This window comes from Eupeodes corollae, chromosome 2, assembly GCF_945859685.1.
Source record: "Eupeodes corollae chromosome 2, idEupCoro1.1, whole genome shotgun sequence".
Classification (NCBI taxonomy): Eukaryota; Metazoa; Arthropoda; class Insecta; order Diptera; family Syrphidae; genus Eupeodes; species Eupeodes corollae.
The window spans coordinates 90794063-90810860 of record NC_079148.1 but is presented as its reverse complement, the minus strand read 5'-3'; the positions used below and the strand labels follow the sequence as shown (position 1 = coordinate 90810860).

Genomic DNA, 16798 nt, shown 5'->3' with positions numbered 1-16798 from the left:
TAGCGATTGGTGTGCCAGATTTTGCTAAACGTTGTAGAATGGGTTGTACTGTAACGTTCCTGGAGAGTTCATCTGCCTTACAATTCCCGGGAATGTCTCTATGGCCCGGGACCCAGCAAAGGTGAATATTAAACTTTTGTGCCATCTCATTAGAGATGTTCGAAAGTTATGGACTGTTATAGAGTTTTTAAAAGCATCATTTTCGATAATGGCTACGGAATGCAAAACTTTTAGATTTAGGCAGTTTCTTTACAAAAACGACTTTTCCTTTAATAAGTTTAAGAATCTACTTTGTTTATTTAGATTATCGATTTTTTTTTGTAGTTTAGTTGAACTATTCCAAAGTATGTGCTTATTGATCATTGTTAAGTTGCAATATCTATCCCTTCTCATTTTTAAAGGTATTAGTTTGGGTCGCATCGCAAGCTCTTTTACAGTTCAAAATAATGATTCTGTTTTTGGAATATCCCACAATTATTAATAATTTTTTTCCTACGAGTAAACATTATATATAACATTAAGTAAGTATAACATTAGCGTAAATATTGTAGCCATATATATATTTTAATTTCTGAACAGTTAAAAAAATACCGTCTAAAATACTTATTAATTGTCTGTAGTCAAATAATTTTTAGAAATGAAAATATGTTCTTTAGTTTGCAACTTGTAGAAGCAAATTAATTTTTTTTCATTTTGATGTTTTATACAAAATAGTTCCATTGCTGTTACAATGTGCGATATGTTGCAAGCCTAGTTGTGGGCAAAAGATAAATCAAAAACATTGCTTACTGTTATCATTACGTGTGTATAAAACGTACTTTTATTTTTGTATTATTTTTACTGCAGTTATTTGCAATGGAAATTTTGTATACTTTTAAATGTTTATAATTGGTATATTAAAACACAATAAATTTTTCTTCAAATTTTCAAATAACTTAAGTTCAATATGTTTAATAAATAAATAAGTAATACTTTTAATAACTAATCAAATAAATATATGAAAATACTACAAAATACTAATAATTTAACTTTTTACGACAACCGGATGCCAATTACTTTCAGCACCTTCCATCCCGAATCCTATTCTCCGATCTCTCGATGTACTAGTTTCGGCACTTATAGGGATGGAATTAGTTGCTGAGTTCCTAACTACAACATGTTGACCTTTTCCCGACTTCTGGTGACTTTCAAAAAAGTCAATAATGGGATGATAGTTGTAGTTTATGCGTTTGCCATTGATAATTTCCTTGCGGCTATTTGAACCTTTAGGATTGGAATTTAAACCAATATTTCGAGATGTTATGGGTGTCGTATGTTCCGATGAGGAAACATAGCCAGGTCCGGATGTGTTTTCGGGGTTTGTTGTTCCAACATAGAGTCTCTTACGTTTCTGATGAACTCTGGAATTCACTTCAGAATCTGACTGTTCGGTGCTTGAAACACCCAAATCAACCCTAGACTCATTTGGAACATAGCTTTTGAAAGGCTTCCGACTTCTGCCATTAAGTGAGTTACTGGATTGCGATGTATAGTAAGTGGGCCTTACAGCTTTCGAAACTGTTTTTGAATCAAAGTTATCCGAGGGAGGACTAAGGTATGATCCTACCGTAGGATTATGACCTGGATGGCTTACTTTGGTCTTTATGTTTTGACTTTCCAGTAGAAGCTCCGAATGCCGATAGTTATTTTTGTCGAAGTCAGGTCCAAAGTGATAGGCATTCGCAGCATCGTCATCATCTTCATCTTCATAGTCGATTTCATCATTTATACTTAAGTAGGGATTGTTGTTGGGCACTGGTGTGTAGTCCTTGTGTTTTGTGGCTCCAAGTGGAGGGAAAGTTTCCCTATAGCCATCAACGTGGCATGAGCAACAGCTGGGTACTTTGAATATATCAACATGAAGTCCCCTGGTCTTGTCCCAGCTAAGAAGTCGATGGTAGTTATAAACTTGAGAACAACGCGAACGATAATTGTGCGAGAGATAGGAGCAGCTTTCTTGAGGAGTACTAAAGAAGATTAAAGTTTAAGAGTTAATACTTAAGAACTAATTTGAATTGAGTTTTTCATATCTACATACCTGCATTTTTCGAGTCGTAGTGTTTGGGTATGACGTCCAGTATTAACAATGTACTTCCATTCACCCGATGCTGATCGAGCCTTTTGCGGACGAGCGTATCTCACAACGCTGGCACACATTCCACCTGGAGTTATTACGCTTCCATCTTCTCGTCTACAAAACAAAAATAAAATATTAATTGGTTTTTGGAAACTAAAACTTTTTATGAAGCAAACCTTTTGGTATTGAACTGGTACTCCTCCAACTGTTCCTGGTATTCCAACTCTGCTGCCTTGTCACGATACTCTGCCAAAAGTGCTGACATTGCATTTTTGTGTCTACGAATGCTTCCCATTATCAGTTCCCTATCAAAATGAATGAAAACAGTATTTCATAGTTTTCTTTTGATAGATCAAAAGATTTATATTTTTAAATTATAGTTTGCTTACAGAGGATAGTCATCGGCTTTGATGCACATTGAAGCGGTGAAGCGTTCACATTGCTTTTGGAGTAATTTAACTTGATGAGATCGAACTGGTATTCGTTTACGCTTAGTTTCTCCTTTGATATAACTTATGCGGTGCTTTGGAGAAAGTCTATACCGTGGTCCACCAACCAATTCTTCAGGATTTGGCAACTGTTCATTTCCGCCGGCGTCGGCGTCTGAATCATTGGCAATTAAATCTATTTCAGTTCCATTCAAATCAGCAAAGGCAAGATCTTCAATCTGCTCATACGGCAAAATTGTGCTATTGTCCGTCAAAGTATCTTGATTTGTTTCCGTAATAGAATTCGGTACTTCGAAACTACTTGTATTCAATTTTAAATCAGAAGATGGTGTTCTTTGATTTGGAGGTTCTTCCAATGTGATATTATTCGGTGGTATCCGGATTAATTTATGAAGAAGTCTTGTCACCGCTCGCCTGTGACGCTTTTTTCTTTCTAACCCAGAAGATTCTGGCATCAGGTCCTCCATAAGTTGCTCATTTATAGCGATTGGGTCTATGAATTCATTTCCCATGACGCCGATATTCTGCCTTTCAGCTCGCATTTCATCGAGTGTTATTTGGGAGGATCTTCTGTTGATTTTGGTTTTTGAAGACCCATTTTCTTCAAGTCCATTTAATTTGAATGCAGAGTTCCGAACAAAAGTAGCTAGTTCTTCGGCAAGCTTAATGATCTGCAATTTTTTCTTACCAAATTTTTTAGCAATCTGCAAAAGAATAAGTTAAAAATCATGGACAGAATGAAATCACAACAGAACAAACAATATAACCTTTTGAATTTCTTCGTCATCAAATGGCTTAGAAGCTATTTTTGCAGAAATAAGCTCGGACAGACCGACCGACTGCTCTGGGGATAGATCGCTTAAGATAGGCATAACTTCAAGAAACTTCCTTCGGTATGATTGATTGGATAGTGCTTTTGACAAAATGCTTCTTACATTAATTGTGTTGCCATGCGACTCATCATGAGCTTGAAGATTTAAAGGATTGAATGCAGTTCGACTACTTTGAGGCATAAATTTCGTAACTGGAGATGTTAAGTTTGTGTTGTAACTTTCAACATCCTTAGACGCATGCGATGGATGGACAAAGTAGTACATGAATGCACAAAACGTACACAAGAAACAAGTATCGGCCTTCATAGTTGATGAATTGATCGGGTACCTTCGCAAAACAGAAATGGATTTAAACAATTATTTTAATTTAAATTTTAATCCAAATTGAAACAAACAATTATTTCGGATAAATTGATTTTCACCTGTTTAGACTAAGTTAATACATTTCAGTTTAGATACAAAAATCCATTAAATAAATTGACACTAAATGTCTGCACTTCATAAGATTTCTACGAATTTTCTGAGAGTAAACAAAACAAGATTAAAGCAAGAGGTGGAATAGGCAAAATATCGTATAAGCTTCAATGGAAATCTTAATTAAATATAGACAGACTAGCTGTCTGGTGAATGTGGTGCGAAGAGTTGACTTCTTGAGTTTATTAGTGCAGATAATGTCTGAAAATTTTTAACTGGATTACACAAAAGTGACAATTTTTGATAAATGGTTTATATGATTTTACTTTCACCGCAATGCTTTCAATTCATATAATGTTAAAATATTTTTTTCGTTTTATGTCATTAATAACAAACTTTATTTATTTATCTATAAAAACACAGAGAAAAATGAATTTCTGAAATGTTGTACGTAGTTTAGTTGAAATCACTTTCACTTGAACTTGAATTCTTACAGGATAGGCCATCTAGTGTTTTAATTTTAAATGATTTGTATAAGTTTAACATTGACAGCTCGAGTCCTATACAGAAAGTCATCATACATCTGCGGAAGAAGTAAGAACTATACGCAGTGCGTTTTTTGAGGCTGAGTTGTGGCACCGTCTTTGAAAAGATACAAAATTATTTCCCGAAAGTTTCCAAAAACTCGAATTATGCGATATCAGCAGACGATTTTATTCCACGTTTGGAAAGTCAAAATGTGGCTAAGATCAACCATAATCAAGCATCGTTTAAATGATACAATTAAATTATTTTAAAATTGTATTTTTAAATTTACAGAATTCTGTATGCTGACCCACTAACGAAAAATGGCTTCAGACGGGAATCAGGAAAAAAGAGGCTGGGATGCGACCCCCACTGATAACTTCTGATCCCGTCTGTCGATTTGTTTTGCAAAGTTTGTAGGTTTGCGTGTTGGGTTTGAAAAGTTTTCAGTTGAATTATTCTTAAAAATTTTAAAATTACCAACAATATTTTACACATAAAGAAATAGTTTAGTTTGAAAATCTAGTTTTGTGAAATAGATTTTTAGTCGAAAACAAATATGTTCCAATTTTAGTAGCATTTCTTAAATTTTTACAAATTGGATAAATGAAATTAATTTGAGAGATATCAAGAACCGAACATCAATTTTTACCAAATTTGCCTACTATTTCTTGTAGATTTTAGTTTTCTTATAAAAAAACGGACTTTTGGATTTTTATAAAAAAAAAAACTATTGAGTATCGAAAACTATATTTTCCGTGAAATAAAAAGAGTTTGAAGACAATATTTCTAATTTTTAAAAGCTATTTGGGTCGTAAGTAAGTTTATACCAAGTTTTAGTACTGTTTTTTTGTTAGGTTTTTATTTTTTGAAAAAAAAAAACTGTCATTTCGACAACAATATTTTTTAAAAGATAAAAGTAGTTCCAAGCCTATATCTCAAAGTTTTGAAAAGATATTTGAGTGAAAAATCAATTTTTACCAACTTTTATTAATTTTCTTGTTTAAGTTTTTATTTTTTGCAAAAAAAAGCTGTCAATTCGATTTTTCTCAAAATTTTATCAGATGACAAAAACATCATTCTGATGAAATCGTATTTATGTCGCAAAATTTTTGGAAGTGTCAAATTTTTGTTCAGTTATTTTGATTTATAAAAAAACGTTAATTGAATTTTTTTCAAAAAATATACTTGTTTATTATAACATTACAATATATTATATACAATTTAATTTCAAAACTCGAGCGTCATTGGTTCATGAGATATTTAGAGTTAACCCATATTTTCACCTGTTTTTTAACTGCTATTGTAAAAAAAACACCCACGAAATTTTCTCGAAAGCCCTTTCTGCATCTTTCTGAATTATTTTCTGTATAAGATATGTATAACAAAATTTATTTGAAGTCGATATCTCTTCTGGTTCTTGAGCTAGGGACGACGAAAAAACGTCGCGAACGTACGCACGTACGAACGTACGCGCACGCACAGGCCGCATGCCTTACGTACACACTCACTCACAGATATTTTTCTAAAAATCTTTTATTTCGACTCTATTTTCAAAACGTCGAGAAATTTCAAAATATTCAATTTTACAAATCGGACCCATTACAATAATTTCATATGGGAAGTTAATCATAGAAGGTGTACTTGCCAGATATATTACATAATATGTACATATGTTAATAAAAATACAAACATTTAACTTAATAAGTTCTAACGCCACCATTGAAATCCCGCATTCGCCCTTGATTCAGCAAATTTGTGCAAAAAGTTCGTCCGAGGAAAATGTGGCTGTCTGAGCAAAATTTAACACCAACGTCTCTGATAATTACTTGCAAGGTTAAATTGGCTCAGCAATTGAAGTACAACAATTTTGGGCAAACAATAATCCGAGACGCGTTTTTATTTCAAAATTGCTGCATCTGTAGCTTGAAGAAACCTGCATATTATTATCGAGAAGCGAATGCATCCACGAAGAATAGTAGTAGGATGGCACATTCGATCTTATGAGCAAAACAGACAAAACAACCTATAGATTACAACAACATTAATAGATGAATGTAAAAAAAATTATATTCTATACAGAAGATGGAAAAATAATAGGAGAAATTTAGCTTATAAAAAAAAGTGTAAAATCTATTAACTATTACAAGAACAAGTTTACACAATTTAACACTGATTCGAGGAAAACATGGGGTCTTATTAACGAAATACTAGGACGAAAGAAAAAGAATATCGCCGAAACATTGGAAAACAATTTTAAAACAGAGATGACATCAATATCAATTTAACTGGCGGAGTTTTTCTCTTTTCGGACAGAAAAATTAATCCATAAATGCAATATAAAAACCTCAAACAACATCAATGATAAAGTGGAAAGTTCAATATTTTCATATGCAACTAATGTCACTGAAATTGAAAACATTCTCCAGGAATTGATGGAATCAGAGCAATTGATATAAAAAGCTATAATAATGTCTTTGCTCCTATTCTATGCAAATTAATTAATTTGAGCATTACTCAATCAAAAATTTCATCTACTTTAAAAACAGCAGTTGTAAGGCCGGTTTACAAAGGAGGAGCACAGGACCGACTAAACAACCATAGGCCTATATCAATTCTTCCAGTTATTGAAAAATATTTGGAAGGTGTGATTGCCAACAGGTTGCAAGGTTTTGTTGACAAACATGCATTGATTCATAGAAGCCAGTACGGTTTTCAGAAGAGTAAAAATACAGAAAAGTTACTTCGTGAGTTTGCGAATTGTATCAAAGAAAGTTTAGGTAAGAGACATCACGTATTAGTATTAGATGCTGTGAGTGAGAAAAAAGTGATGAGATATGGAGTTCCGCAGGGATATAAACTTGGTCCAATTTTGTCTGTCTTATACACTAACGAATTGCTACGGCTCTTCAAACAGAGTATTCCCTTCGCTGATGATACGGCTATTGTCGTTCGCCATAGTTCTCTTGATACGGCAACAAAGATAATTTAAGTAGAATTCAACATGGCAGTTAGATGGTGTCACGACAACGGCTGGTGAATGCATCAAAAACAAAAATGATGCATATCAGAAGTCCACAGTTTAAACCAACAAATTAAAAGATTCATTTACAGCATGATAAATGCCCTAAAACGCAAAAAGATTGCACCGAATTAGTAAGCAACTACAAGTATTTGGGAGTAGTAATAGACAGTCACTGTCTATGGGATAAACACAAAAATCGCTGTTTGCACTTTCTCATCTAAAAAAACACACTAACCACGATGTTTTAAAATCCAGGATGCGATATGGTATACTTGCTTGGGGTAATGCAGCTAAAGCCCACATTATCAAAATTAAAAACTCCAAAATGCAGCTATAAAACAAAATAACAACAACTATCTACAAACGTATAACACACTTTTTAAGCCACTACCAGTTGAAAAAAAATTTAAAATGACAACCATAATAGGATACTTTCATGACAACCGATTCAAACAACCAATTCAACACCAACTCAACACTAGAAGACGTGCACAAGGAATGTTACAGATACCAAGAAACTACAACAATTACGGGAGACGTAAACTTCAACACACCGTACCAAGTATAATCAAAGGACTACCAAGACAAATTTTCATGATTCAAAACTTAAAAAAACGAAAAAATATTTCATTAATTGTACAAATTAAAATGTTATATATATTTTATTATAATCAATACTTATTTTTAATTTTGAACTTGGAATTTGCATTTTATATAAAATCGTTAACTTTTATTACTTTTATTAAAATATAATTGATAGATATTTTTCTGTAGACAAGCTTCAACTTGGCAGATACTATTGTAAAAATCATATGCAGATAAATAAATAAATTAAAAAAAAGAAACTAAATATTTTAAAGTCGAGCTATCAGATCTCAGTGTTTTCAATTGAAAAATTTGGAGATGCGATTAAAACCCAATTTTGTATTGCTTAAAAATTTGTTTTTTTACTGGTTTTCTATTTTTCTAAGAACTACAAATTACAAGCAATATTTTGTATATAATGATATAATAGTTTGATTTCAAAATCTATTTTTGTTAACGAGATTTTTAGTCGAAAACAAATTTATTCCAATTTTAGTAACATTTCTTAAAAGTTTTTATTTTTTATACAAACAAGTACAGATGGGATTTTTTAAGAACAATATCTTACGTTATCAATTTTTACCAATCCTGTTTAATATTATTTGTAGATTTTGATTTTTATGAAACAAAAGTGACTGTTGTATATTTATACAAAAAATTAATGAATTTCAAAATCTCTTTTTTCGTTAAAATGGAATTAGTTTGAAGCCAATATTTTTTTATTTTTGAAAAAGATATTTGAGTTGAAAAACAATTTGTACAAAGTTTAATTAATGTTTTTTTATATATTATTAGTTTTTATAGAAAAAACTGTCAATTCTTTCCCAAAATGTTACTGAATGTTGAAAACAATAGTTTTTATAAGATGAAATAAGGTTGAAGCCAATATCTTGAATTTCAGAAAGATAATTAAGTCAAAAAACAATTCTTACGAAGTTCTAGTAATGTTTTAAGCTGTCAATTCGATCTTTTCCAAAGTTTTACTGAATGTTTAAAACTTTATTTTTTATAAGATAAAACTAATTTGAAGCCAATATCATTAATTTTAAAAAAGATATTTTAGTCAAAATCTATGTTTTCCAACTTTTAGTAATGTTTGTTTTTAGGTTTTTATTTTTTGTAAAAAAAAAACAGTCAATTAATTTTTTTTCAAAATTTTATCAGGGTTGGAATCGGTGATTGTTGATAAATGACAATCAAAATGATCGAGTTTGATCTACGTAAGGTGATAGGCAAATTGATATATAAAAAGCTGTCACAACAAAAAAGTGATAGTCATTTTGAACCAAATATGTTAATCCGAATAGAGCTACCAGACGCTTACACAATCGACTGGAAAATTTTTTAGTTCGCTTTGTTTGATTAAAAAAACACATCCCTGTAGCGGCAAAGCTTACGAAATTCGAAAAAAGCTAGAAAAGTAAGAGTTTTTTTCAAACACAGCCAATTTGATACTTTTATAAAGATATTTTATGAGAATCAGTTTAAAATTTTACTAAGGCAACAATTAATGTTGACAATTTGAACCTGAAATAGTTCAATCTAATTGAATTGATTTGAATAAAAATCATAGTTAATTTGACTGTCAAAAAAATGATAGTCAAACTATCACCATAGCCCATTCCACCTAGAAGTCTAAAATTACCATAATACCGATGCCGTATAAACGATCGCAAAATATACGACACGACACAATCTGCATTCCATAAGTCGTTTTCAACTTTAGGCACTCGTTTTGCTTTCGTGTGTAAACGTCAAGTGTGTTGAACGCTTTTATTCAGCATTCTGTAAGACCGACGACAGTGAAAAAACGACGATATCTCTCGTTTGAAAATTTGCCAATAATTAAATAAAACCGCTTTTGTTGAACATTGAACAATGGTTTTTATTTAGACTTTAATTTTATTTTGACAGATGTTTGCATCTGTATGTGTTTGCAAGTATGTTTATGGAATGCCACTTAAAAAACGACACGACAGAGAAAACGAGAGCCGTTGAAAAAACGATACGACATCGGTAATAGGCATGAATATTACTCTTTGTTCATAAAATATTCGAGGTGGGATTTATTTGAAGTCGATAATTCTACTGGTTCTTGAGATATGGACGACGAAAAAAGCTTCTCTAACGTACATAAGTAAACAAGCAAGCAACAGACATCTCTTTAAAAATCTTTTATTTAGATTCTAGGAACCTTGAAACGTCGAGAAATGTCAATATTTCCAATTCGACAAATCAAACCGATTACAAAAAATTCCTATGGAAAATTAATAAGCATGTTATTCAATGTTATGGCGAAGAATTTAGTATTATAATAATACTAACAATACAAATAAAATAAAAAATAACGATAAGGTCTTGCAATAACTATTAAAAAAGATTTTGGGAAAGTATCCAACGCAAATGGCTCGAATAAATTCCAGACGCCCAATTTTCGACCAATTTTTGCAATATGTCAGAAAAATGAATATTCTCTTCCAAGTGTCAACTGTCTCGGGCTTGTTTGCGTAGACAAGTAACTTCACATAAAAATCAATAAATTGACATCTATCAAAACCATCAACTCCAAAGAAATGATTGCCAGATTGAAAACCACGCGTCAAAAAGAACACCCGTTATACGTACTACAAAGTTGTAGGCGTGCTCGTTAGTAGATATTTATTATTTTTTTTTTCATTTTCTCTAACGTTTCCGATATTTTCGTTTCGTAATCTCAATCAGCGTTACTAAATCTTTCATTCACAAACTTTCAAAAACATTTGAACCTAATGAGCTGTTAGTTTCCTAAAAATGTTAATACACTTTTGCCTTCAAATGTTTCACTTAAAAAGATACAATTCCATATCACATGCGCATTGAACTCAACCAAACAACTGTTTATCTACAAACAAAATATTAAGGTATAATTAATAACGAGTAGAAAGCATAATAGCAAATTTCAAAGTGAAATTAATTTTGCCTAAACGTAATGCACGCTAACTACTTTTTTTTATATCACATTCACCTAGCTCTACTATAGGCGCCTAAACGTACAATATGACTATGAGTTCATTTACTTTTGACCTTAGGTAGAAAATAAAAACAGCAAACATTAACATTGAGGCGACATATAACAAACATAATCTATACCTTCCTTGCCACCTTACAAATAGAAGTAAGCAAAGCCTCATCATAATACTTTGCATTACTGAATAATTCTTGTTTACCCAAAGCTAAAAGAAAAGTGGTTTTGTGATCGCCTCGCGAGATAAAAACAAAGTATTTCTTTTACTTGCATCTCTAGGCATAGAAGCAACAAACCGGGATCTAATCCATTATGAACACCTGAGTAAGGTGCTCCATGTGCACAAAGAAAAAAGAATCTATTAACCAGGTAGTAAAGAAGGTATCAACCTGTTGAAAAAGCAGTGCGAAAAATAGTTTACACGATATTTGATATTTGAGCTGCAAATCAAGTAAGACTTGTGAATAATACAGGATTTATTATATTCAATTTATTAATTATACATATAATTATATAACAAGAATATGAAGTTTATATTTATAGTTTAAGAAAATTAAACAAAATTATAATTACAATTATTAATTAAAAAATAAATAAAAAGGTGTATGTATATTTAAAATGTATTTCAGTTCAAGCTCGAGAAATATTCAAAACAAATATCTTGAAACATCCCGTTTTCGATTTTAGACCTCATATGACTGGGAAAAATACTCCACAGTCTGACAGCATGATCAACAAATTGCCTGCGCAATGTCAAACACGTATGAGTGGACGAGCGCAAGAAGATAAAACGACTTGAGAAATAATAATAGAGTCTATTAGATACTCGTAGATAATTTGGGGTCTTTTTAACAAACAAATTGTAAAGTAAGATACAACACCGATACTTGAAGAAAGCTTCCAGGTTACAGCTAAAAAGTTGACGAGCCTGAAACGAGACATGATCGACTTAATCACACAGGTAAAAAACAAATCGAATAGTGGCAATAAATGCTACTTTTAACTTCTGAGCCATATGACAGTCAAGGTTTGCAAACAGACTTTGCTTACCAACTTTAATTTAGTATGAGTAGGTATAATTTAATTTAACTGATATCGGCTTAGATTGTTAATGGAAGACCTCTTTTCACAATTGAATAGGCATCCATTGATTTCCTTAAAAAAAACGCATTTTTTAAATACCAAAATGCGATCTCTTATGAGAAACTCTGTACTGAAAAGAAACTATGTTAAAAGTCTTAGGCCAAATCTGTCTAAAAGTTTTTTAAACGGACACTTTATTAATGATAATCAAATCAATAATTTTTTAAATTGTTAATACTTAATTTTTTCTAATAATTTGAAATTATGTCAATTTTAAATATAAAAGTCAGCTTAATTAGTTTTCCATTTTAATTTTAAAATAAAGTAAATTTCTAATCATGAAAAAAGGAACATTATTTGTTCATTTTTTAATAGCTGCTTGAATAAGAATCAAAATGTGTATCCAAAATTGTCAAACTATCATTTTGTGGCTCTGAAAAAACAGGTGGTTATATTCTATTAAATAAATAAATAAATTAGGTGGTGTAATGGTCCGTTTAAATCAAGGGCTTAGTGACTTACAACACTCAATAGATGATAGAGGGGACCTACAGTTTTAAACCGAATCCGAACGGCTAATTTAAGAATACTCTTTTCATGACAAGAATTACTCTTGAAGGATTTGTCAATCGCAGTACCCGTGAAAAAAAAACCTTTACATGGTACAGGCAAGTATTAAACTCAATCCACCAGACACAACAGTCCAACGCACTAACCATCACACCACGGGTATGTTCTATTCTTATTGACAATTCAAACTATCAATAAATAATATTTATAGTTAAGAACTTGGGCTATATAAATGAGTACACATACTTACTACATTTTGTATCAAACCAATAGGATCCTAACAGGCAACTTCTTGACAAAATTCTAGAATCAATCACTAAGTGGATCGAGAACACTAATCGTCTAAGCAAGTTTCAAGCTGGTCTTCGGTCGGGTTTTTCAACGATAGATCACATTTTTGCACCTACCAGTATTGCCAGTAAGTCTATTGAAAATAAAAAGAAATTGTATGCTTGTTTTGTAGATTTCAAAGCAGAATTTGATAAGGTCAATAGACAGGCTTTGATGTATAAGCTCTTGGTACTAGATATATCCCGAAAATTCCTGATGATGTATTTTAAATTTCTGGAGTCATCAAGCGCCTCTGTATGGAATGGATCAGAGTTTTCGGATTGGTTTGAAACAACAGTGGGTGTTCCACAAGGTTGCATTTTGAGCCCAATAATATTTGCTTTGTTTGTCGACGATATCTGTAATGGAAGGAAGGAATACTCTTTGCCGATGTCTAAGTGAAAGTTTTGCTATACGCGGACGATTTAGTTGTACTAGCTGAAAATCCTTTCACTCTGCAGCTACAATTAAACAGATTGAACTTCTTCTGCGAGGGGTGGGGCTTGCATGTTAACACAAACAAAACAAAAATAATTATTTTTGAAGCGCGCCAAAAAAGAAGGCTGCCGGAAGAGAATTGGTCACTCGGTCACTCAATAATGAACGTATTGAAGTAGTACAAGAGTTGAAATATCTTGGGGTTTTGCTTACAGATAATATTAATTTTTCTAAGCATGTCAAACAAAAAAACAAAGATGCTCAGATTACGTTGAGTTTATTATGGCCAATGTTTTTTGCCAATCCAAAAATCGATCTTGTGTCAAAATATTGGGTCTTTCAAGGAACTGTCAACACTTGTAAGTAATACGGTGCTCAATTACCAAATTCGAAACCAAATTATGCTATTCACGTGAATCTGGCGTAACGCCAATATATACTCAAAACCTCAAAATAAACTCGGATTATTTAATAAGAGTGATGGGAAGGGATTAAAGAAGTCTTCATAAACCATCTTACTAAGACTACTGCAATCTAATGACACCCCTTTTAAAGAATGGAGTCAGCTAGCTATCTCACATGAATCTAACTTAACTTTATTGGAGTTAAATATATAAATATATGAATCTAGCTCTATGTTTGTACATGTTACTGCTGAAATTGATGAAAGAAATGACAATCAGCATTAAGCTTCGTCAACATCCTCCAGGAACACCTATAGGAGCCTCAATCACCAATTCCCATCAGAAGCTAACAGTTTCAATAATGAATTTACAACCGAAGCTATAAGTTATATCTTTAGAGCACGAGTTGAAATTTTAAATCTTAACTATGTGCCTCATCGTGCTAGTCTTTCACCAATTTGTAACATATGTAACAGAAGAGAAATAGAAGAAAAACATCATTTTATTGCGGTATGCCCCATATTACAGGAAATTCGTAGATTACATTTAAATGAAAGCTGTCTTATTGTAAACAAACTTCATGAGATATTAAATGGTTCGCTGTAATGGTCCAACCTATATTATTTCATTAAGTACGCCCTACATTTCCGAAATAGTTTCCCAACGTAAAGTCTAATCATTTGGCCAGTTACTATTATTTTAAATATTTTAATTGTGTGTTTCAAGTCACTTTAAAATTGTAATCTTTTTATGATTCAAATTATATTAATATTGACATCCTTTTTTGTGTTTTGAATCATATCAAATTAAAACTCCCTCTTCTATCTCTCAAGTTTATATTTAATTACTTTTGTTTTAAAAATATTTACAACTCGAGCATTTCTTCACTTTCTGTGATTTCTTAAAACTCAGTGTAAATTTTGTATTAAGTTTTAACGACTTAGATCTTGATTTGATGAAAAAAATTTCTAATTAATAACTTACTTCTTTCATAGAACCCGATATAATTTTTACAATACGTTTCTGACATTCTATCGTCATAATTTTGTCATTGATTTAAGTTTATAAAATAAATTGTTAATTTAAATAAATTTTCATTTTTCTGTTTATAAATATCATCCATACGCTCTTTTTAAGTAATTAAATATTATTTTGTATTGTTCGCTTTTCAAATGTATTGTTTATTTCGTTCTAATACATTAACATAATATCTGCCCCTAAACCTTAAGATTACAAGAATCGGAACAGGCTCTAAGGACCTTGTCTTCCTTGGTACGTTCATATGGATATATGTACGAGTATAGCACGTTTGAGATTTAAAGTTATTTCTAAAAAAATTGTCCATTGTTTTTATGTTTTCTTGTATAGTATTATAGTTCAGTCCATAACTATCTAGCAATTTATTACTGTTCCACATTAAAAAAAAATTGGTAGACCTGATCCTTAAATCGTTCAAAGAATTAAAAAAAAAAACTAGTTCTAATATTCTAGACCCTTGAGTTTAAGTGTCAATAAATCGAAGTTTTATCTCATTACGAATATATCGAATTACGCAGTGTTTAAACTGAACCATCTATTGATAAATGGAAACATAGATTTATTGGTTTATTATAATTATAAACAACCGAATATTGTTTGTACAATAGTATGTTCTTTTTAAAAGATAAATAAGAATGTTTCTTTCACGTGCTAAATTCTGTTCCAGTTACATATGTATAAAAATTACAATATTCAAAACATTTTGAGAAGTACACCACTTTAATTGGTCAATTTTTCAGTGTTTACAACTATTTTTTTCTATCCATATGGAATTCATTGGTCTTAATAGCTTTTTTCCTTCAGTGTAACAAACTATTCAGCACCATTAAGAAAAAGAACAACTTTTCTTCGTTAAAGTTGATGCGAACGAAAGAAAGTTTTCTAAAGTAGCAACAGACACTCCACACAAGGTGCGCCCACTCTTTGTTGGTGTCTATATCTTCTTGAGTTTGCCTTAAGCTATAGTTTAATTTACAAGATTAATATGTTACCTTGATACTAAACACACAATAGCAATACATTTTAACGGTTCCTATCCTATATTTTAAATTCATACCTGTGGAGGGTCTAGGTTTGTAGAACTTAGAAGAAGAAAGTTTTGCAAGACAATGCAGTAATTCACAATAGAATCTTTAAGAACAAACAACACTGATCACTGAATCTTGATTTAAGATGACTTTAAAATGAAAACTGATTAACATAGAAATGGTTTAGTTAACATGTCTATTGCGGGAACTAATGAGTTTTGACACAATTTACAACCAGGAGCCATATCATATACGATTTACAATATTTATTTATTTTGAAACACGCACGATCTGAATTAATTGTTATTTTATATGTTGATTTACAACTTATAAAGCACACTTGAAAAACATTCCGAAAATTTAAACCTGAGCAATGTATCTAATTTTATGATGTGGTTATATTGACTCTCACTGTGAACTGAACGATGGAATTGAGTCAAACAACGCAACGACTCCTTCAATCCGTAGAATGTGGTATTCCTTTTACCTCTAGATTCATCAGACAAATGCTGTTAAGATGTTAAGCCTAAGCCATGCCAATGCCATGGAAGAGGAAAACAAAACACAATAAAAAAAAACAGTGTTTCGCTTTTACTTTATGCACCCAACCATCATAGGGGGAAAATAATAAACAATCTTGTGCTATGATTAGGGTTACCATATTTTTATATTTTCATGTGAAAACAAACTACATACCTACACAAAATAAGCCTTCTTAGATGTTCGTTCTAGCCTGAATATCGGTGAAGAAGTCGGGAATGATAGTTTTACGAAATGATTAATGGAACAAAAGATTACAATCTATGATTTTGTAATAGGAGTGTTGTTTTGGCAAAGCCATCCGCAGTATAGTAGAAAGTTATATGAATCATAAATACAACATCTGCAGTATGATCATGTGATCATGATATGTAATTAGATATTTAACTTTAAATCGAGCATCGAAAACAATTTTG

General features: G+C 31.5%; 1 protein-coding gene across 1 annotated transcript; it reads right to left on the bottom strand.

Annotated features, from left to right (window-relative positions):
* Window positions 1-805: 805 nt before the first annotated feature.
* On the bottom strand, window positions 806-16317 carry LOC129946464 (neurotrophin 1). Its single transcript, XM_056056650.1, has 6 exons — window positions 15872-16317; window positions 3333-3726; window positions 2506-3269; window positions 2293-2421; window positions 2078-2230; window positions 806-2006 (listed from the first exon to the last, which is right to left on the bottom strand). The coding sequence occupies exons 2-6, from the start codon at window positions 3702-3704 to the stop codon at window positions 1025-1027; spliced, it is 2400 nt and encodes a 799-aa protein (XP_055912625.1). The 5' UTR covers window positions 3705-3726; window positions 15872-16317; the 3' UTR covers window positions 806-1024.
* Window positions 16318-16798: the final 481 nt, after the last annotated feature.

What these genes read in the sequence shown, in the direction of transcription:
- LOC129946464 (XM_056056650.1), bottom strand. Translation starts at nt 3,704, where the DNA reads ATGAAGGCCGATACTTGTTTCTTGTGTACGTTTTGTGCATTCATGTAC. An exon ending in ATGACGAAGAAATTCAAAAG is followed by an intron (nt 3,270 to 3,332) that starts GTTATATTGTTT and finishes ATTCTTTTGCAG; the next exon opens with ATTGCTAAAAAATTTGGTAA. An exon ending in AAAGCCGATGACTATCCTCT is followed by an intron (nt 2,422 to 2,505) that starts GTAAGCAAACTA and finishes TCATTTTGATAG; the next exon opens with GGAACTGATAATGGGAAGCA.